This window comes from Dermacentor albipictus, chromosome 6, assembly GCF_038994185.2.
Source record: "Dermacentor albipictus isolate Rhodes 1998 colony chromosome 6, USDA_Dalb.pri_finalv2, whole genome shotgun sequence".
NCBI lineage: Eukaryota > Metazoa > Arthropoda > Arachnida > Ixodida > Ixodidae > Dermacentor > Dermacentor albipictus.
In genome coordinates, this window is record NC_091826.1 from 133,767,878 (window position 1) to 133,783,222 (window position 15,345).

At 46.7% G+C, this 15,345-nt stretch overlaps 1 protein-coding gene across 2 annotated transcripts in view; it reads right to left on the reverse strand.

Moving 5' to 3' along the window:
• Positions 1-4,809: 4,809 nt before the first annotated feature.
• Positions 4,810-15,345, reverse strand: part of LOC135902233 (gastrula zinc finger protein XlCGF7.1-like) — a 42,425-nt gene continuing 31,889 nt past the window's right edge. For both annotated transcript variants that reach the window (XM_065432202.1, XM_065432203.1), the window contains one exon: positions 4,810-5,222. In XM_065432202.1, the coding sequence (XP_065288274.1) occupies positions 5,015-5,222 (208 nt within the window). In that variant the 3' untranslated portion in view covers positions 4,810-5,014. The remainder of the gene's footprint in view (positions 5,223-15,345) is intronic.

The following is a 15,345-nucleotide window of genomic DNA, read 5'->3' on the forward strand; positions in this document are numbered from 1 at the left end:
TCTTTTAAGGTTAAGCCTAGCATGCTCTGTTCCATCGTTCTTCGCGTGGTCCTTAAAGGTACACTAAAGGCAACTATCAAGTCAAGCTGAAGTGATAGATTAGAGCTTGAGAATCTCTAAGGCTTCAATAATATAGCGAACAGGGCCTTAGTAATCGAGAAACTGAGGTAAATTCAGGGCATTCAAGTACTTGCCCGATGACGAAAGCACTCGTCGGTTAAGTTCTGTCACTAGTACTCAACCACTCGTCGCAAAAAACATCACTGTATTGTATCATAAGATGAAATAAAATGCTACTTGTACAGTTCTATTTCATTTTTAGAAATAAGAACTAATTGAAATTACTCTTGAAAACGACGCGGGCGGTCTAAAGGTTTCGTCCTGTAGGTCCTGCAGACAGTTCAGTCCATCACGGGTTTGTTTTCACGAGGGACCTTCCGCTTTACAATGTGGAGCAGCTGGATGCCTTGAGAAGAATGTCGGAAAGCTTCGCGTAAAGCAAAGCAAGGCTGACGGACACGCGGTGTTCTCGTGCAAGCCAGTGGCAAGTACGCGGTGAGATGCCTGTGGCGACCTCGCTCCAGTGTTCCTTCTGGATTTCTCAAGCTGAGTAGATGCCACAGCAACCTTACCGCATTTTTGAAAGGGGTTGAGACACCAAATTTTGAGGCTCCAAAAAGCCTGTTGTAGGCTGCTTCTGTATGCGAGGACACCAACAACGAGGTATTGGACGCTGCAAACATTTCAAAGTAATTTTGATTCAGCTCCAAAAAGTCAATAAAAGCTCCTTCTCGTGATCGAGACCCATCGCTAGCGCGGCTGTCATGACGTCACAGTGGAGGAACGAAAATATTGACGTCATAGCATACCAGCACAAAACCGTGACGTATGACGAGTAGCGATGAAATGCCGCTAGCCCTCCCTGGCTAACCGGCTAACCGAGACGCAGCGCTGCATCTGCGAGTCGCATAGTTCGGCAGCTCGGCGTGGTCTTTTGTTCAACTTTGCGTTTCCCAACGTGTAATCGTAGCTTCACATCGTCACGCAAACCGGCGACGTTCATCGTGCGAGCGCTTTCTGTTGGAGCCGTTCGAGGCATCCGGACGGTAGCTGTGGAGCACAACTACCGCCATGCCTTTGAAGTACTGCGTTGTGGATTTCTGCCCTAGCAGAGTCGGAGACGGCGCGACCTTTCACAAGTTCCCTCGGGACGGTGCGCAAAGGGACGCGTGGACAGACTTTGTTCGTGCTACAGGGTGACACTATTGGACGCCGAGAAAGACTAGTGCGGTTTGCTCACTGCACTTTTCGGCGGACTCGTACCGTAGTCAGTATGCGGCCAACTTTGGGATCCCGGCGAAGCGCTGCCTGAAACCCGAATGGAATTCAGAGCACGACAAGACAAAGGGCAGAAAACCTAGCTTACGTGATATAGGATACGCCATCTACGTTCAGATATATAGGAAAGCCTATAAAAACATAACGAGCGTATCTTACCAGTCAACGTTGCCGCTCCGCTCAACTTGCTGCTCGTGAACGGCAGGCATGACATTCTCCTCTTCTTCATCGCTGGCAAGCGGATCGAATCTAAAATGGTTTTCTGGATTTTGGACCGCGCTGTTTTCGTCACATTCACTGTCGTCATAACAAAACAAGTCTGTGTCCTCGTATGACTCCGACTCGGAGGAGGACGTGCTTTCGGTGAAGTATGATTCGTCGGACATCGCGACATGCGCTTCGAGTCGCCACTTGTTTACCTCTGCTGGGAGAGCACGCGTACGCGCGAGCAGACGACGCAGCATCGTTTTACGTCACTATTTTTTGTGGCCCACGTGACCAAGCCATGTTGAGTTTCCTCCTCTGTGACGTCATAGCATCCCCTGGAGCCCCGAAATCGAAACCGAAATCGCTCGGTATAATAATGCTATTATTAAATCATTTATCGGATATATATGAATCCCACTGTGTGTATCGTGCTCCCTGAAGCATGACGCAACGTTTGAATCAACAAACGCATGAACGAAAATTTTGATGTCTCCACCCATTTAAAGGGCGCCTTTTGGGGTCGCCAAAGCGATGCCTCGGCGGAGCTCGTATGTCACTTGCTGCCCATGACCCTTCTTTGCAGTTGTAATAGCAGTGCCATTCTTGAATGCTGACAGCCGTGGCTTATTATGCGATCAAGAGCGCACAAGAAGCAGAGTAAAACAGTTAAACCGGTCAAAACAATCAGAAGCTGGATGGAGGAAAGTGGTGGGGAAGTGGCCTTCCCGCCATTATACCGTATTTATTTGAATTTAGGCCGATAGTTTTTTTTTCACATAATCACATTCGAAACTCTAGGGTTGGCTTAGATTCGTGGATCTTAAAAAAGGCGCCAGTTTTTCATTGAAACTGCTAAATATGGTACATAGCTAGCGCCATCTAGAAAGGTCAGTATCGCAGCCGCTACTAGCCGCGCCAGTAGCCAACCGTACACAAGCGAGGTCGCCATTTTGACCTGTGTCGTGTCGGACGTATCGGTGTGTGGCGTGGTGTTATCGCGATAACACCAAGCAGGAGATGCCACTACAGTGCCGCTTTCAAGCGAAAAGTTGCAATAGCCGCAGAGGCATCGTCGAACCTTCGAGCCGGGCGGGACTTCGACATCGACGTGAAAAATGTCCATCGTTGGAGGGGACAACGACAGCAGCTTTTTGCATGTGCCGCAACGAGGATGGCATTTAGCAGACCAAAGAAAGGCCGTCACCACGAAGTGGAGACAGTTTTGGCCGACTTTGTTTGGATGCAGAGAGCAGCTGCCCTTCCAGTGACAACAGAAGTGCTCCAAGCGAAAGCTAGCCAACTTTCGAGGAAGCAAGGCCTAAAGCCAAAGGATTTCAAAGCCAACCGGGGCTGGCTTCAGAAATTCATGAAGCGCTTCGGCTTCAGCCTCCAACATCACACTTCAATCACCCAGAAGCTGCCAAGCGATTTCAAAGAAAAGCTGATAGCTTTTCAGCGCTATGTGCTGTGAAAGAGAGAAGTGGCAGGCTAGAACCTTGGGCAAATCGGCAACGCCGACTGGAGGGCCGGCTGTGTATTTTGATATGCCAGTGGCGTACACCGTGAATGAAAAGGGTGCTAAGGAGGCGAAGGTGAGCTCTGCAGGCTACGAGAAGCAGCGCGCAACTGTGATGCTGTGCTGCACTGCTGATGGACATAAACTCCCTCCTTATATGATATTTAAAAGGAAGACACCGCCTGCTCAAGAAACTTTCCCAAGAAATGTCATTGTGCGGGCAAATGAGAACGGGTGGATGACGGGTGCGATAGTGGAAGAGCGGGTTAAGATTGTGTGGCGACGGCGTCCATAAGCCCTTTTGACAAAGAACTCACTCCTTGTCGTCTGCGGAAATATTACATGGACTGGTTGACTGACGAAGACCCCATGCTAATGGCAACGGGCCGCATCAAACGTGCATCGCTATCGCAGTTGGCGGGCTGCAGCGTGGGACGACATGCCAGGTACTTTGATCGTGCGTGCCCTTAAAAAATGCAGCATATCTAATGCGCTTGACGGTACCGAAGATAGTGCACTGTTTGAAGGTGACAGTGACAAGGAACACAGCGACAACAACGTTGAATGAGCTCTGCACATTAAGATTAAATAAATCCGGTTTGCATTTTGTGAACGCTGTCCTCGCTTTTTTTGTTCGGCCTACATTCGAGGTAATATATATATATTTTTTTGTTGGCTTCTGACTTTAGGGGGTTGGCTTAGAAACGGGGTCGGCCTAGATTCGAGTAAATATAGTAGTTTTCTTGGAACAGGTATGCCATCCCCAATTTTTCTTTTTTCATGCAACCCGGTTATAACAATTATTGCGTACAACAACGAAATTTTCGTGGCAGTTGAATATTGTTATAAGCGGGTTCCACTGCACACCTCAAGTGCCTGCAGGCTGCACTATTCCATCAGGTCCTCCTTCCTTTGTCCACATGGGCACAGCCTTTATCTTGCGGAAACGTGCGGTATTGTGCATATGAAAACATCCCAGCATGTCCGTGGTCTGCAACTGTTGACACGTCCAGTGGTAACCGAGCGCTGCTGTCTCGTCATGGTTACAGTGATGCCACAAATCAAGCAACTTGCCAATGTTGATCTCATTGACGAGGAAGACATTGTTTCAACATGCACATTGTACTCATCACGAGTGAAAAGAAATTGCGTGCCACCTGTTCTGCCAGCCGTTATTTTTGTTTCCATGTCCCACAGTGCGGTTGTCACAATTCCCAATATGATAACCTTCTGTTTACATGCGCCAATGAAATGTGCACCTTCCCTCTAAAGCTAGCCCTGTTGGGCATGTTTGATGCCATATGCCTTCCGAGCGAATTACCTCGTTTGTGTGCGATGCGACACACTAGAAAGTTGAAACAATATGCTTCTGTGGCATTCATAAATGCAGCTTATGGCGACAAATGAGCTTTTGTAGTTAGCTGCATTGAAGAATGTAACAAAAAATTTTTATTCACCTCAAAGCCCGGTCTCAACCTATATTCCGTTTCTTGTGGCATGCTTTTTGCCAAAACTGCCGTCGTGCCACCACATATTTCCAGAGCTTATCCGTACAAGCATAGCTGCATCGATTCCAACACAATTGACATAGACCTGTCTCAGTGCATTGCAAAAAGATAGAAGATCTTTTGCATAAAAAAAAGGTGATTGCGGTAACTGCAGGCACACATGACATTGCCACCCAAGTGATCATCAGCCAACAACAGATGCAAGGATGGAATGGGGGCTCGCCACGAGTACATCTTGACCGTTGTGTATTAACGAGGTTTTACTGCAGCTTAACCTGACATAAAATGGCGTTATGAAGTGAGATGTTTGTTTTGTTGTGATATAGCTGTATACTTGATTTACTTGTATCATCAATGCTACTCGGGATGGGTGTGCACCCATATGCCAGAACAGCCATCCTTAGGGAACAGAAAATAAATGAACCCAGACCCATCGGAAGACGGCTCAGTCCTCGTAGACCGGTGGCCGACTGTGGCCGCCGGCTCGCTGCCTCTCCTCCCAGGCGTGGAGCTCCATGTGGCGTGCCAGGTTGCGCTTGTGCTTGAAGGGACGCATGCACAGGCTGCACAGGAACCGGGGCTCCTCGGTGTGGCCCCTGGAATGCGCGTCCAGTCCGCCCTGGCTGGCAAACACCGCCGAGCAGATGACGCACCTGGTGGGCAGAGCCACAAGACTGTGAGACCATGTAAGCAAAGCTAACAGATCCCCTTTTCTGTGGGTACAGAGCAACAACAAAAACGAGTCTTGTGCCCGTCATGACTGGCATTAGAATATCAGTATTTGTGTTTGATGCACAGTTCTAAGCTTCTTGTTCCAAATTTCTGAAAAACAATTACCGTATTTTCCGTTCTATAAGTCGCACATTTGTACAAGTTGCACCCCCCTCAAAACGGCAGTTTTGACGAAAATAATGTACATAAGTCATCTATAAGTCTTATAGTGTATAAGACACACCTGTTTGTACGGTAAACGATTTAAAAACTCGTTGAGGATCAGGTCATGAGAAAATGTGATGAAAATAGATGCTGCATGCATCCTGTTGTAGGCAGTGCTGACATGCATGCAAGTGCCTTCCAACGTCTAGACAATATTTTTCAAAAGTATTTTATTCCAATTGCATCAACGATGCTATTGATAGCTTACGTGACGGCGTTTAGTCAAAGCCATGCAAGTCGTCCTTCTCCGAATACCTTACAAACAATGCAGCTATTTTAGGTTGGAGTTCCACTGGCACATCACTGTCGTCTTCTGATTCACTGGTGTCCAACTTACCAACATCACCATCAGTCGTGAACGGCATCAACCCAGCCTTGCGAACCCCTGCCACCATCATTTCCTCAGCAATTGAGTTCCATGTCTCACTAATCCATTTAGTCACTTCTCGAAAGTCGTGACTTCACCGACTTTGCTTCGCATGCTGTGCCGTGGCTAGCGAGGCTGCAACGACACACACGAAGCATGCAGCACCAACAGCAACGAGGAGGAGGAGGAGGAGAAAAAACTTTATTCTGGTCCTGTACAAGGTGTTGCCACCTGCCTGGCTATACCCATGTTGGGACCGGGAGGTCAAGCCTCCTAGCCCTATCACGGGCGTACTGGACAGCCAGGACTTGAGGGATATGATCAGGAGATCTGATCATTCCTAAAAACCGATTCCGGGAAATGCCAGGGCCGAGCGACCCACACTCCCAGAGCAGATGTTCAAGCGTGCACATCTCCTTTTTGCATGCTTTGCATATAATATTCATGTCTGCAATGTTATACCATTTCTTTATTTGTGCAGGTGAATAATAAGACTCTGTCTGTAATTGTCTAAGGGTAACTGCTTGTGCTCTGTTTAGCCTATAGTGAGGGGCTGGAAACTCCCTCCTTCCCATGTAGTAATGTTTTGTAATTTCATTGTATGTAATGAGCGTATCTCTATGTAAGTTCTCCAATCCAGCAGAATCAAAACCATATGTAAAAGCGGCCCGGTCTGTAAGGTCGCGGGCGACGCTGTTGGCCGATTCATTTGGATTGACAGGAATACCATCAAGTGAACCAAGGTGCGCCGGGAACCAATAAATGTAACGTGTAACATTTGTTTGCCTTTTGTTAATTATTCTCGCAGCCTGCGGGGCAATCTTTCCCCTATTGAAAGCTCTAATAGCCGTTTTCGAGTCGCTATATATTTCGATGAATCTATCGTCTGTTAGTGCCAATGCAATGGCAACTTGTTCAGCGTCTTCAGGTTTGTTAGTGTAGACCGTGGCGCAGTTTGTGCAATTGCCCTGATGATCCACTACCACCGCCGCGAACTTAGTTAGATCTTTGTAGGCAGCCGAATCGACAAAGCAGGCTCCTCTGCCCCCTTTATCCATTTTCTCAATTAACGCCCTGGCTCGTGCGACTCTCCTGTTGATATTATGTTTTGGGTGCATATTCCTGGGTAGAGGTGCGACAATTATGTTGTCTGCGAATTCTTGATTAACTTTAACGTACTGTGCTGAATCCGTAATGGGGTTGATCATGATCTTGTCCAGGATTGATCTTCTCGTGCTGGTTGTAGATAGTCTCGCTATTTGTGATGTTTCTTGAGCCTCCGCGATCTCCATGGTCGTGTTGTGTATTCCTAATTTGAGCAGTTTTGCAGTGCTGGTTCGAATTGGGAGCCCCAATGCGCTTTTAACAACCTTCTTGATCACTGCGTCAAGCTTTTTGAGTTGAAACTGCGTCCAATTGTACATGGCAGCGACGTATGATATATGACAGAGTACGAATGAGTTGATTATCCTGATGAGGTTATCTTCTTTCATGCCCTTGTGTCTTCCTGCCAGGCGCCTGATCATCCTGCACGCGTTATCCGTTTTAAGGGTGATTTTCTTCACCTCGGTATGGTTTCCACCGTTTGCATCAATGAAAAAGCCTAGTACCCTGATCACGTTGACTCTGGGTATATTGGCACCATTTTCTGTATGTAGGTGTATATTGCTTTCCGATAGAGGTTTCCAGCCCTTAGGCCTGCCCCCCTTTTCACGTCTATAAAGTAGTAACTCCGATTTGTGGGGGGAGCACCTGAGTCCAGTGGGCCTCAGGTATTCTTCCACCGTCTTGATCGCTTCAGTCAGTGCGTCCCGTATCTGCCCTTCAGTGCCACCAGCACACCATACAGTGAGATCATCAGCATATATGGTATGGTCAATGCCGTTAATCTTGCCCAGCTTTCTGGACAGACCAATCATGCACAGGTTGAAAAGGACGGGAGAGATCACCGATCCTTGGGGGGTTCCTCGATCTCCGAGCTGAACCACTTCCGAGTTTGTGTCTCCGACCTTTATCTTCGCCGTGCGTGCTTCGAGAAAGGATTTGATGTATTTAAACATCCTCAACCCGAGTCCAATGTCTTCTATCGTTCTGAGGATGTACTCATGCTTGATTCTGTCGAATGCTTTTTCCAAGTCTAATCCCAATATGGCCTTAGTATTTCTAGAATATCCGTCGAGTATGTGGTGTTTAATTTGCTTCATGGCATCCTGCGTGGAAAGTGCAGACCTAAAACCCAGCATGTTGTGAGTGTATATATTATTGTCTTCTAAGTGGTCTTTTAGCCTGTTAAGGATTGCGTGTTCAGCGACCTTCCCCACGCATGATGTAAGTGATATTGGCCTTAAGTTGTCCAAGCTTGGAGGTTTACCCGGTTTGGGTATTAGTATAACCTGTGAAGTTTTCCATTCTTCTGGGACTTCGCCTGAGATCCATGCTTCATTAATGAAGTCTGTCAGCGATTCAATGGACGGCTCATAGAGATTTCTAAGTGATCTGTTTGTTACTCCATCAGGACTGGGGGCTGAATTTCGATTTAGTTCACTTAACACCCTCCGGATTTCGGATATGGTGAAGGGTTGGTCGAGTTCCGGTTGAGCGGCTCCCCTGTATTCTGATGGAAGTGGCTGGTCCTGCTCATTTCTAACTGGTAGGTATTTGTCAATTAGTTGTTTGGTAACTGTTTCGATGGGCTGATCCCTAAGGGCTACGTGTATGGCTCGGACAAGGCTGTGTCTTTGGTTGGCTTTAGTGCCTTTTTCATCCAGCAAGTGTATTTGCTGTGCATGACTGAAGGTGATGTGCGATGGAGCATCATTTGATGACTGCTTGATACAAAGGGCGCGGCGATAGCATCCAACGTAAGATGCACCAACGAAAAATACAGAAAGAAACCGCAACTTATAATTGGAAAATACGGTACCTACTTTGAGCAACATTTCAAAAAAAATTGAAGCTTCAAATTAGATTTCTGTTTCCAAGTTTCCAACATTTTATACTATGCACAGGGGTGGAAGTGGGCTCGGGCTATTGGAGGCATTCAAGGAGCAGTGATAATGCCATTTTGGAGCAGCTTTGGAGCAATAAAAGGAGAGTTTTGGAGCATTATAGTTACGCTTTGAAGAATGTGTCTAGGGTCAGACACCTTGATAATTGCAATTTTCCTATTCATGACATGCAAAAAAACTACAGTGTGATTGCTTTTTATTCAACACTCAATACTTTTTGCTGACAACATACGCATCTATGACTAGACAAGACAGGCGGCCAAAATGTGTACAGGTGTTCAAAAAATCACAGCTGACCTGATCAATGATTCGGAACAGACTAGCTGAAAACAAAATGTTTGGTTGTGCACTGGATAACTGAACACAAAGTTTGATTAGCTCATTTTGACATGATAGATTCAAGCGTGGAGCTTATCACTTTGACGCACTGAAGCAGCACAGGCAGTTCCCATCAACGAGCAGCACATCTTGCTTGGTCGGTAAGGATAGCCGTTTCCTCCTCCTGCCAGTGGCTCTTCACATTTTCGTTTTAGTAGCACTGTGGCTTCCACCATGTCGGAGATAGGCCCTGTATGACACACTCAAGAAGGTCATTAGTGATTGGCACCTTCGTGGTGTCGCCCACATAATGCCTCAAGTATGTTTTTGTGTGACAAAAGTGTTTGTTATTGACAAAGAGGCTCAATGGTGAAGTGCCTGCTTGTTGTCGCCTATCCCTCACAGTCTGCATGCGGCAAGGAAATCACAGCCTTTGTGAGCTTTCCTAGTCTGGGACTATTCGGGGCCATTTTCAGTGTGAACACATTCGCCCAATGTGCAACCACACTGGTCGGAATTTTCCGGTTGGACGTTTCACAAGTGAGGCGCTCATCAGTTGACTTTGTTGGGAGGGATCACTGGTGGTAGGGCATTCGTACTGTTCCTGCTGCACCAAGCTTCAGGAACCTGATGTGAAGCAGCACCTTGTTGTTCAAAAGTAGAAAAAGTAACCTTCAGGCAAGGTACTGTGTGCAGGCCATAAAAAAAGCCATAGAATGCCTTTTCCTAAATTGGTGTCCACAGCTCCATTTCTTTTTCAGTATCTGAGCCTACTTCAGGTTCCAGTCAACTCATAATTCAATGGCCGAATTTTTCAACTGGGAGCCAGAACTTCAATACACTTACTTGTGCTCATGCCCAGGCCACCGGCATCTAGCGGAAGCAGCGTACAGATGTGCTAAACTGACTGCACTTCTCACGGTCGCTTACGGTGCATCAGGTTTAATTTGATGGCAAAACATCGAGGCAGCCGGGATGAAGCAGTTTTGGCATAAAATGGTGTTTTGGAGCAGGATGGCACAGTGCTTTCATTCCTGAATTCAGCTTTGCATCCTTAATCCAACAAATCAGCACTTGTTGCAGCGAGAGCACCTGAAAGGCCTTCTCTCACATGTGCAGTGGCGGAACAGCCTTTTGGGTCACATCCAGGCGCAGGCAAAACGCTGATTTGGCACAGTGAAAAGCCCATTTGGTGCAGTGGCAAACATACATCTAAATACCAGATGGCGTCAAGTTTAATTGAAATAGTCAATAAATATAACAGAGCCGGCTTTATGTGAATCAATGAGGCATTTGACATAAAAATTACTATACTAGTTAATAATTTATTGTCAATGTGCGTGCTTCGTTGGATTGTAATTTGAATATATAAGAAACATCATTTTGTTATGCGGAAACTCAAACATGCACATCTTTTAACGCGACATTTGCCAGCTGCCGTTTGAGGTCTATCATAGTAGGAGTGGCGAGGCCACCTTGGTTCCTTGCACACTATCATAAGAAGAACTACAAAACTCGCCTTCGCGCACAGCGTTCTCCGCCAGTGTTCCCCGGTAAACATTGCGGTTATGCAGTTGCTGGGAAGCGTGAGGACTACTCAAGGATTTTCTAATGCTATTGCGTTCCGCTCTTAAAGGCAAAGCTTAAGTGTCCTCCAAATTTCTTTCTGCATGCACTCCAGCCCTGCGGCTGATGGTGTCCCCCGCACTGGGACGACGCTCTGATGAAAAGCACCGACAGCAGGGAGCGAATGCTTTGTCTGCCTCTCTCTCCAACGGGTCACCGAAACTCGAGATTATGCAATCTCCGACACTAAACGTGCGAGAAGACAGCTTACATGATGCCACGCTGTCTCGGCACGCCCACTCTTCGCACAGGCGGCAGATTACCTCTAAAGTTGGGCGAGGCTGCGTATGCACTCAGCTGCACTTACAGACCTGCGCAGCCACGGCCGAGACACGCGCCAGAAATCGAGACGTGCGCAACTTTACCTATGCCACAGGATGATTCCCTCCATTTTCTTGACCTCAACCTCGTGTTTTCTAATGATCATGTTTGCTGGACATATGAACCCCGTGCTTAAAAGGACGTCTTGTTGGGCGAGTTGGTCACAATTCATCTTGGCTACTAGGCGCGAAAACACACACGACACAAGGAAGGGGACGAGACAGAGCGCCTCCTGTCCCGTCCCCTTCCTTGTGTCGTGTGTGTTTTCGCACCTAGTAGCCAAGAAGAACCCCGTGCACACAAACCACTCCTGCCCTTCTCACTGGCACACAGTAAACTAGTAAAGAGGGCTACTGTTCACGCCTGCTTCTCTAATACATTCGACTAGTCCTGCCATCACAGACTAAATGGCAGTTCTCCAGCACAAGTTACATGCTGGGAAGCCCTAAGCTGTCCCGACGGATTACTCGTCTCAGTAGCTGAGGCAATCCGTAGAAAAAGAAGAAAACCTAACGGCGAAGCCGTGGTCACCAAAGAGCAGCCCACAGAAAAGGACCGCAAGGTCGCAGTGATTCCATACAAGCATCAAATTGCCCATCGACAAAAAAATCGGTGAGCGTGCATTCTGCTCCACACAAGCTCGTTCGATATCAAGGAAGAGCACCCCTATGTGCTCTTCCTTGATCTTCCTTGAAGCCCTGTGTGAAGTAAGCGCTTGCCCTCGTTTCTTCCCGTGTCCCCTGTCCCGCTCCGCACTGTAGTCTAAAATTGACTTGTGTGCTTCTTCTCACTGGGCCAGCATCGCTTCTGTGCTGCCGTCATAATGAACTGAACAGGCCACCTGCATAGCACAGGTGCACAGGTCAGCTAACCACTGATTCTCGTTCATAATCCTTCCCTGTCCAATAGCTGGAATACTTCTAAGCATTGCAGAGAGTGTGTCTAACTTGTACGACCCCTTTCTGGATAGGTATTTTCCCACTTCTCTTGTGTAGAATTAAGGCACCTGTGTAGTCTTTGTAGATATGTACGAAAATATTCACATATGCCTCCTGTACACCTTGATTACGCATTGCCTTCATGACTGCTAGTATCTCTGCTAAATCAAATGGCTTTTCATAATCTATGAAAGTCATATAGAGAGGTTGGTTGCACTCTGCAGATCTCTCAATCACCTGATTGATGACACGCATTTGAACTATTGTAGAATATTCCTTCCTAAAGCCAACCTGTTCTCTTGGTTGACTGAAGTATTACCTTGATTCTACTGGAAATTATCTTGGTGAATATTTTGTACAATACTGAAAGCAAGCTAACAGCCTATATTTATTAAATTTTCTAACATCTCCCTTTTTACAGATTTGTATAATGTTGGCAGTTTCCCCATTTTTTGGCACACTTGAAGTCATGAGGCATTGCATACAAAAGGCTGGAAGCTTTTCAAGTTTTAATATCCCTTCTATATTTAATTAAATGCTATTCCCTCTTAATCTGCTGCTTTTTCCTTTGATGTCTTGCAAAGTCTTTCTAACCTCATTGATGGCAGTGGTAGGAGCCTCCTGTTCGTCACTACTTGTAATGAAGGTTGCGTGGCTGCTCAGGGTACAGTACACATCAGCATAGAAATCCTCTACTATGCTATCGAACTGCTAATGACATTACCCCACTTGCCTTTCACTGCATACATCTTGCCTTGTACTATGCCAAGCTTCCTTGTCACTGAATTCATGCCGCCACCATATTTTAGCGCTTCTGCAATCTTTCTGACATTCCAATTTTGAATATCACTTCTTGTTTATCAGCAATAAAAGTTCAGTAAAATCTATATTCTTTTCTTGAGTTGCAGACTTTTATGCCCTATTGTAAATTTTTATTATTAGGAACTTTGTTACTTGAAAGAGCTTACCCGTAGGTTGCATCGGTGCCTTACCTATCAATTCAATTGCTGCTTCTGAAATGAGTATAGTTTCTTCCATTTATTACCAGGGGTGCACGAATACCGAATAGTTGATTCCTAATTGAATATCAGAAAATTTTTCTCGTGATTTAATGCTTACAAACATTGTGCAAGAAAACAGCGTGCTGCACGTGCTCAAGAGCATTGCAGAACAAGAATGACATCGTGTGGCGATGCAGTACGGTCCGCTCACATTACACCAGCACTGATTACAGCTCAGTCCTAGCATATGAAGGTCCGGAAATTTTTTTATCAATATAATTTTTGTTAAATAGAATCATGTGCTTCTTTTTTCTTGAAACTAATGAATTAGTGACGTTATGTTGTACTGAATACCAATGAGGTTCTCAGTCTAATAGAGGACCTAATTTTTGGAGCAACCTTTTATTATTTGCCTAATTAAGAAGTTTTACTTCGTAGCTTTCTTTTCCCACACGACAGAACAGCCATCCCAACTTTATGGCAGGCAGGCTATTGTAAGGCCAATCTATGCAACGAAAGAGCCACGCATCATGCGACCCGATCACTGCTCCGTGCGTAGCTGGTGTCATTCGCGCCGTTTCCTTGTCAGGTTCGGCACGATTTGCTTCCTGTCACAGATTCTGGACATCTAGACATACGACGCTGGCTCCCCGCCACCTCTCCCTCATTTATCCACCGTCTGCGCAAATGCAGCAATCAGCCACAACGCTTTCATCCCTACTGTGTAAATCTAAAGCCAGTCTTGCAACAGGTTGGTCGAAGCGACAAAAAAAGAGACCAATGTGCAGTGACGAAGAGCGTCGGAAGCGAGAAGCCACCGTATGGTGTGTCTCATTTCATTTTATTACCTTAACGATGTTGCAAAGATGGTGGCCATGAACAACTTCGTTGTCATCCTGTGTACTAACTTCTTTTTTCAAGGCAGTTTGTCAGCTTTTGGAATGTTGCATGGCTGCTGCGAATAGATCTGCGCCGATTCGACACCACACTGTAATTTCAGTTGCCAATGCCCGATAAAGCAGCGGCGATTAGGCCTAACGGCCTAGGCAATGTGGCCGTGACGAAAATTTGGCACTGGCCAACGTGGTAACAGGCTGCAAGCCATTGCGGAATGCTTGCCACTTATATGTCCAAACAGATGACTCATTAGCATTCGATCCCAAGATCACAATTGCGGTTTGCATTGACGGTTCTTGCAGTGGTCAGAAATTAGCCGCCGTGCATCTAACTCGGTCTGCGTGCCCAATGGCGCCTAATCGGCCTCACCTTCACACATGCTTTCACACTTTCCAAAGTACGCACGGTTTTTGTTGCCATTGTCTGTCTGTCAACGTCGCATTATCATTGTGATCGGTCCCGTCAACCGGGACAGACTTTGCACCGACAGCGGCACACCCAGAGGTATCGTACTGCGAATAGCGGCGTTCCGAGTGCTGCGGGTGCGATCCCCACATCGAGCCGACGTCGGGGAACGCTCACAGTTTTGCTACTGCGTCAGCTGGGGTGGCGGCCCATCCACGCCATGCTCGGTGCTCCTTCTGTGCCGTAAACCAAATGGAACACTCGCTCGGGCAGCATTGAGCACGCTGGATTCTGCGGCACACTCGTCATGTGGCACTGCACGGGTCTCTACACTGGATTTATCGATTATTAGAAAAATCGAATAGCAGATATTACATTTGCTAACAGAATTATTAGAACTCTATTCAATTCGGTGATATTCAAGTATTTACACACTCGTACTGATAATTCCTCAAGGTAAGCTAGCTTCACCCAAGGAGGTTCGTGTGTTAAACGTTGCCAATAGCCAGTGGCAGCCCGAATGGATCCAGAGATTCTTAAAACCCTCTGCTGCATCGTAGGTGTGAGCAACGCCTTGGCCAGATGCGCTGCAGGCACTGGGGTTCATTGTAAGAGTCACGAGGGAGGTAGTGGTCGAATACTGCACCAGAGAAGCCCACTCCTGTTCAGGTGAGGGAGTGTCTTTGCAGAAGCTCAGTGGTCCTTTCCAATATGGTTGCACCTGGACTAGTAGAGCACAACTGGCTCTCAGCATTTTTTTGTTTTTGTCGGTTTCACGCACCACTCCAAGCCTGAAAACATTGTGGCCTGGGCTAGTATTCTAACTTGGGTCCTTGAGCATAGGAACCCAATGTTCTACCTCAACTCTATGCCATCACCTCACTTTAACAGCATGGTGCTTTGAATCTGGACACATTCAAACAGAAAGTGGAAATGAAGTGTGGCTGCCACGACTGATT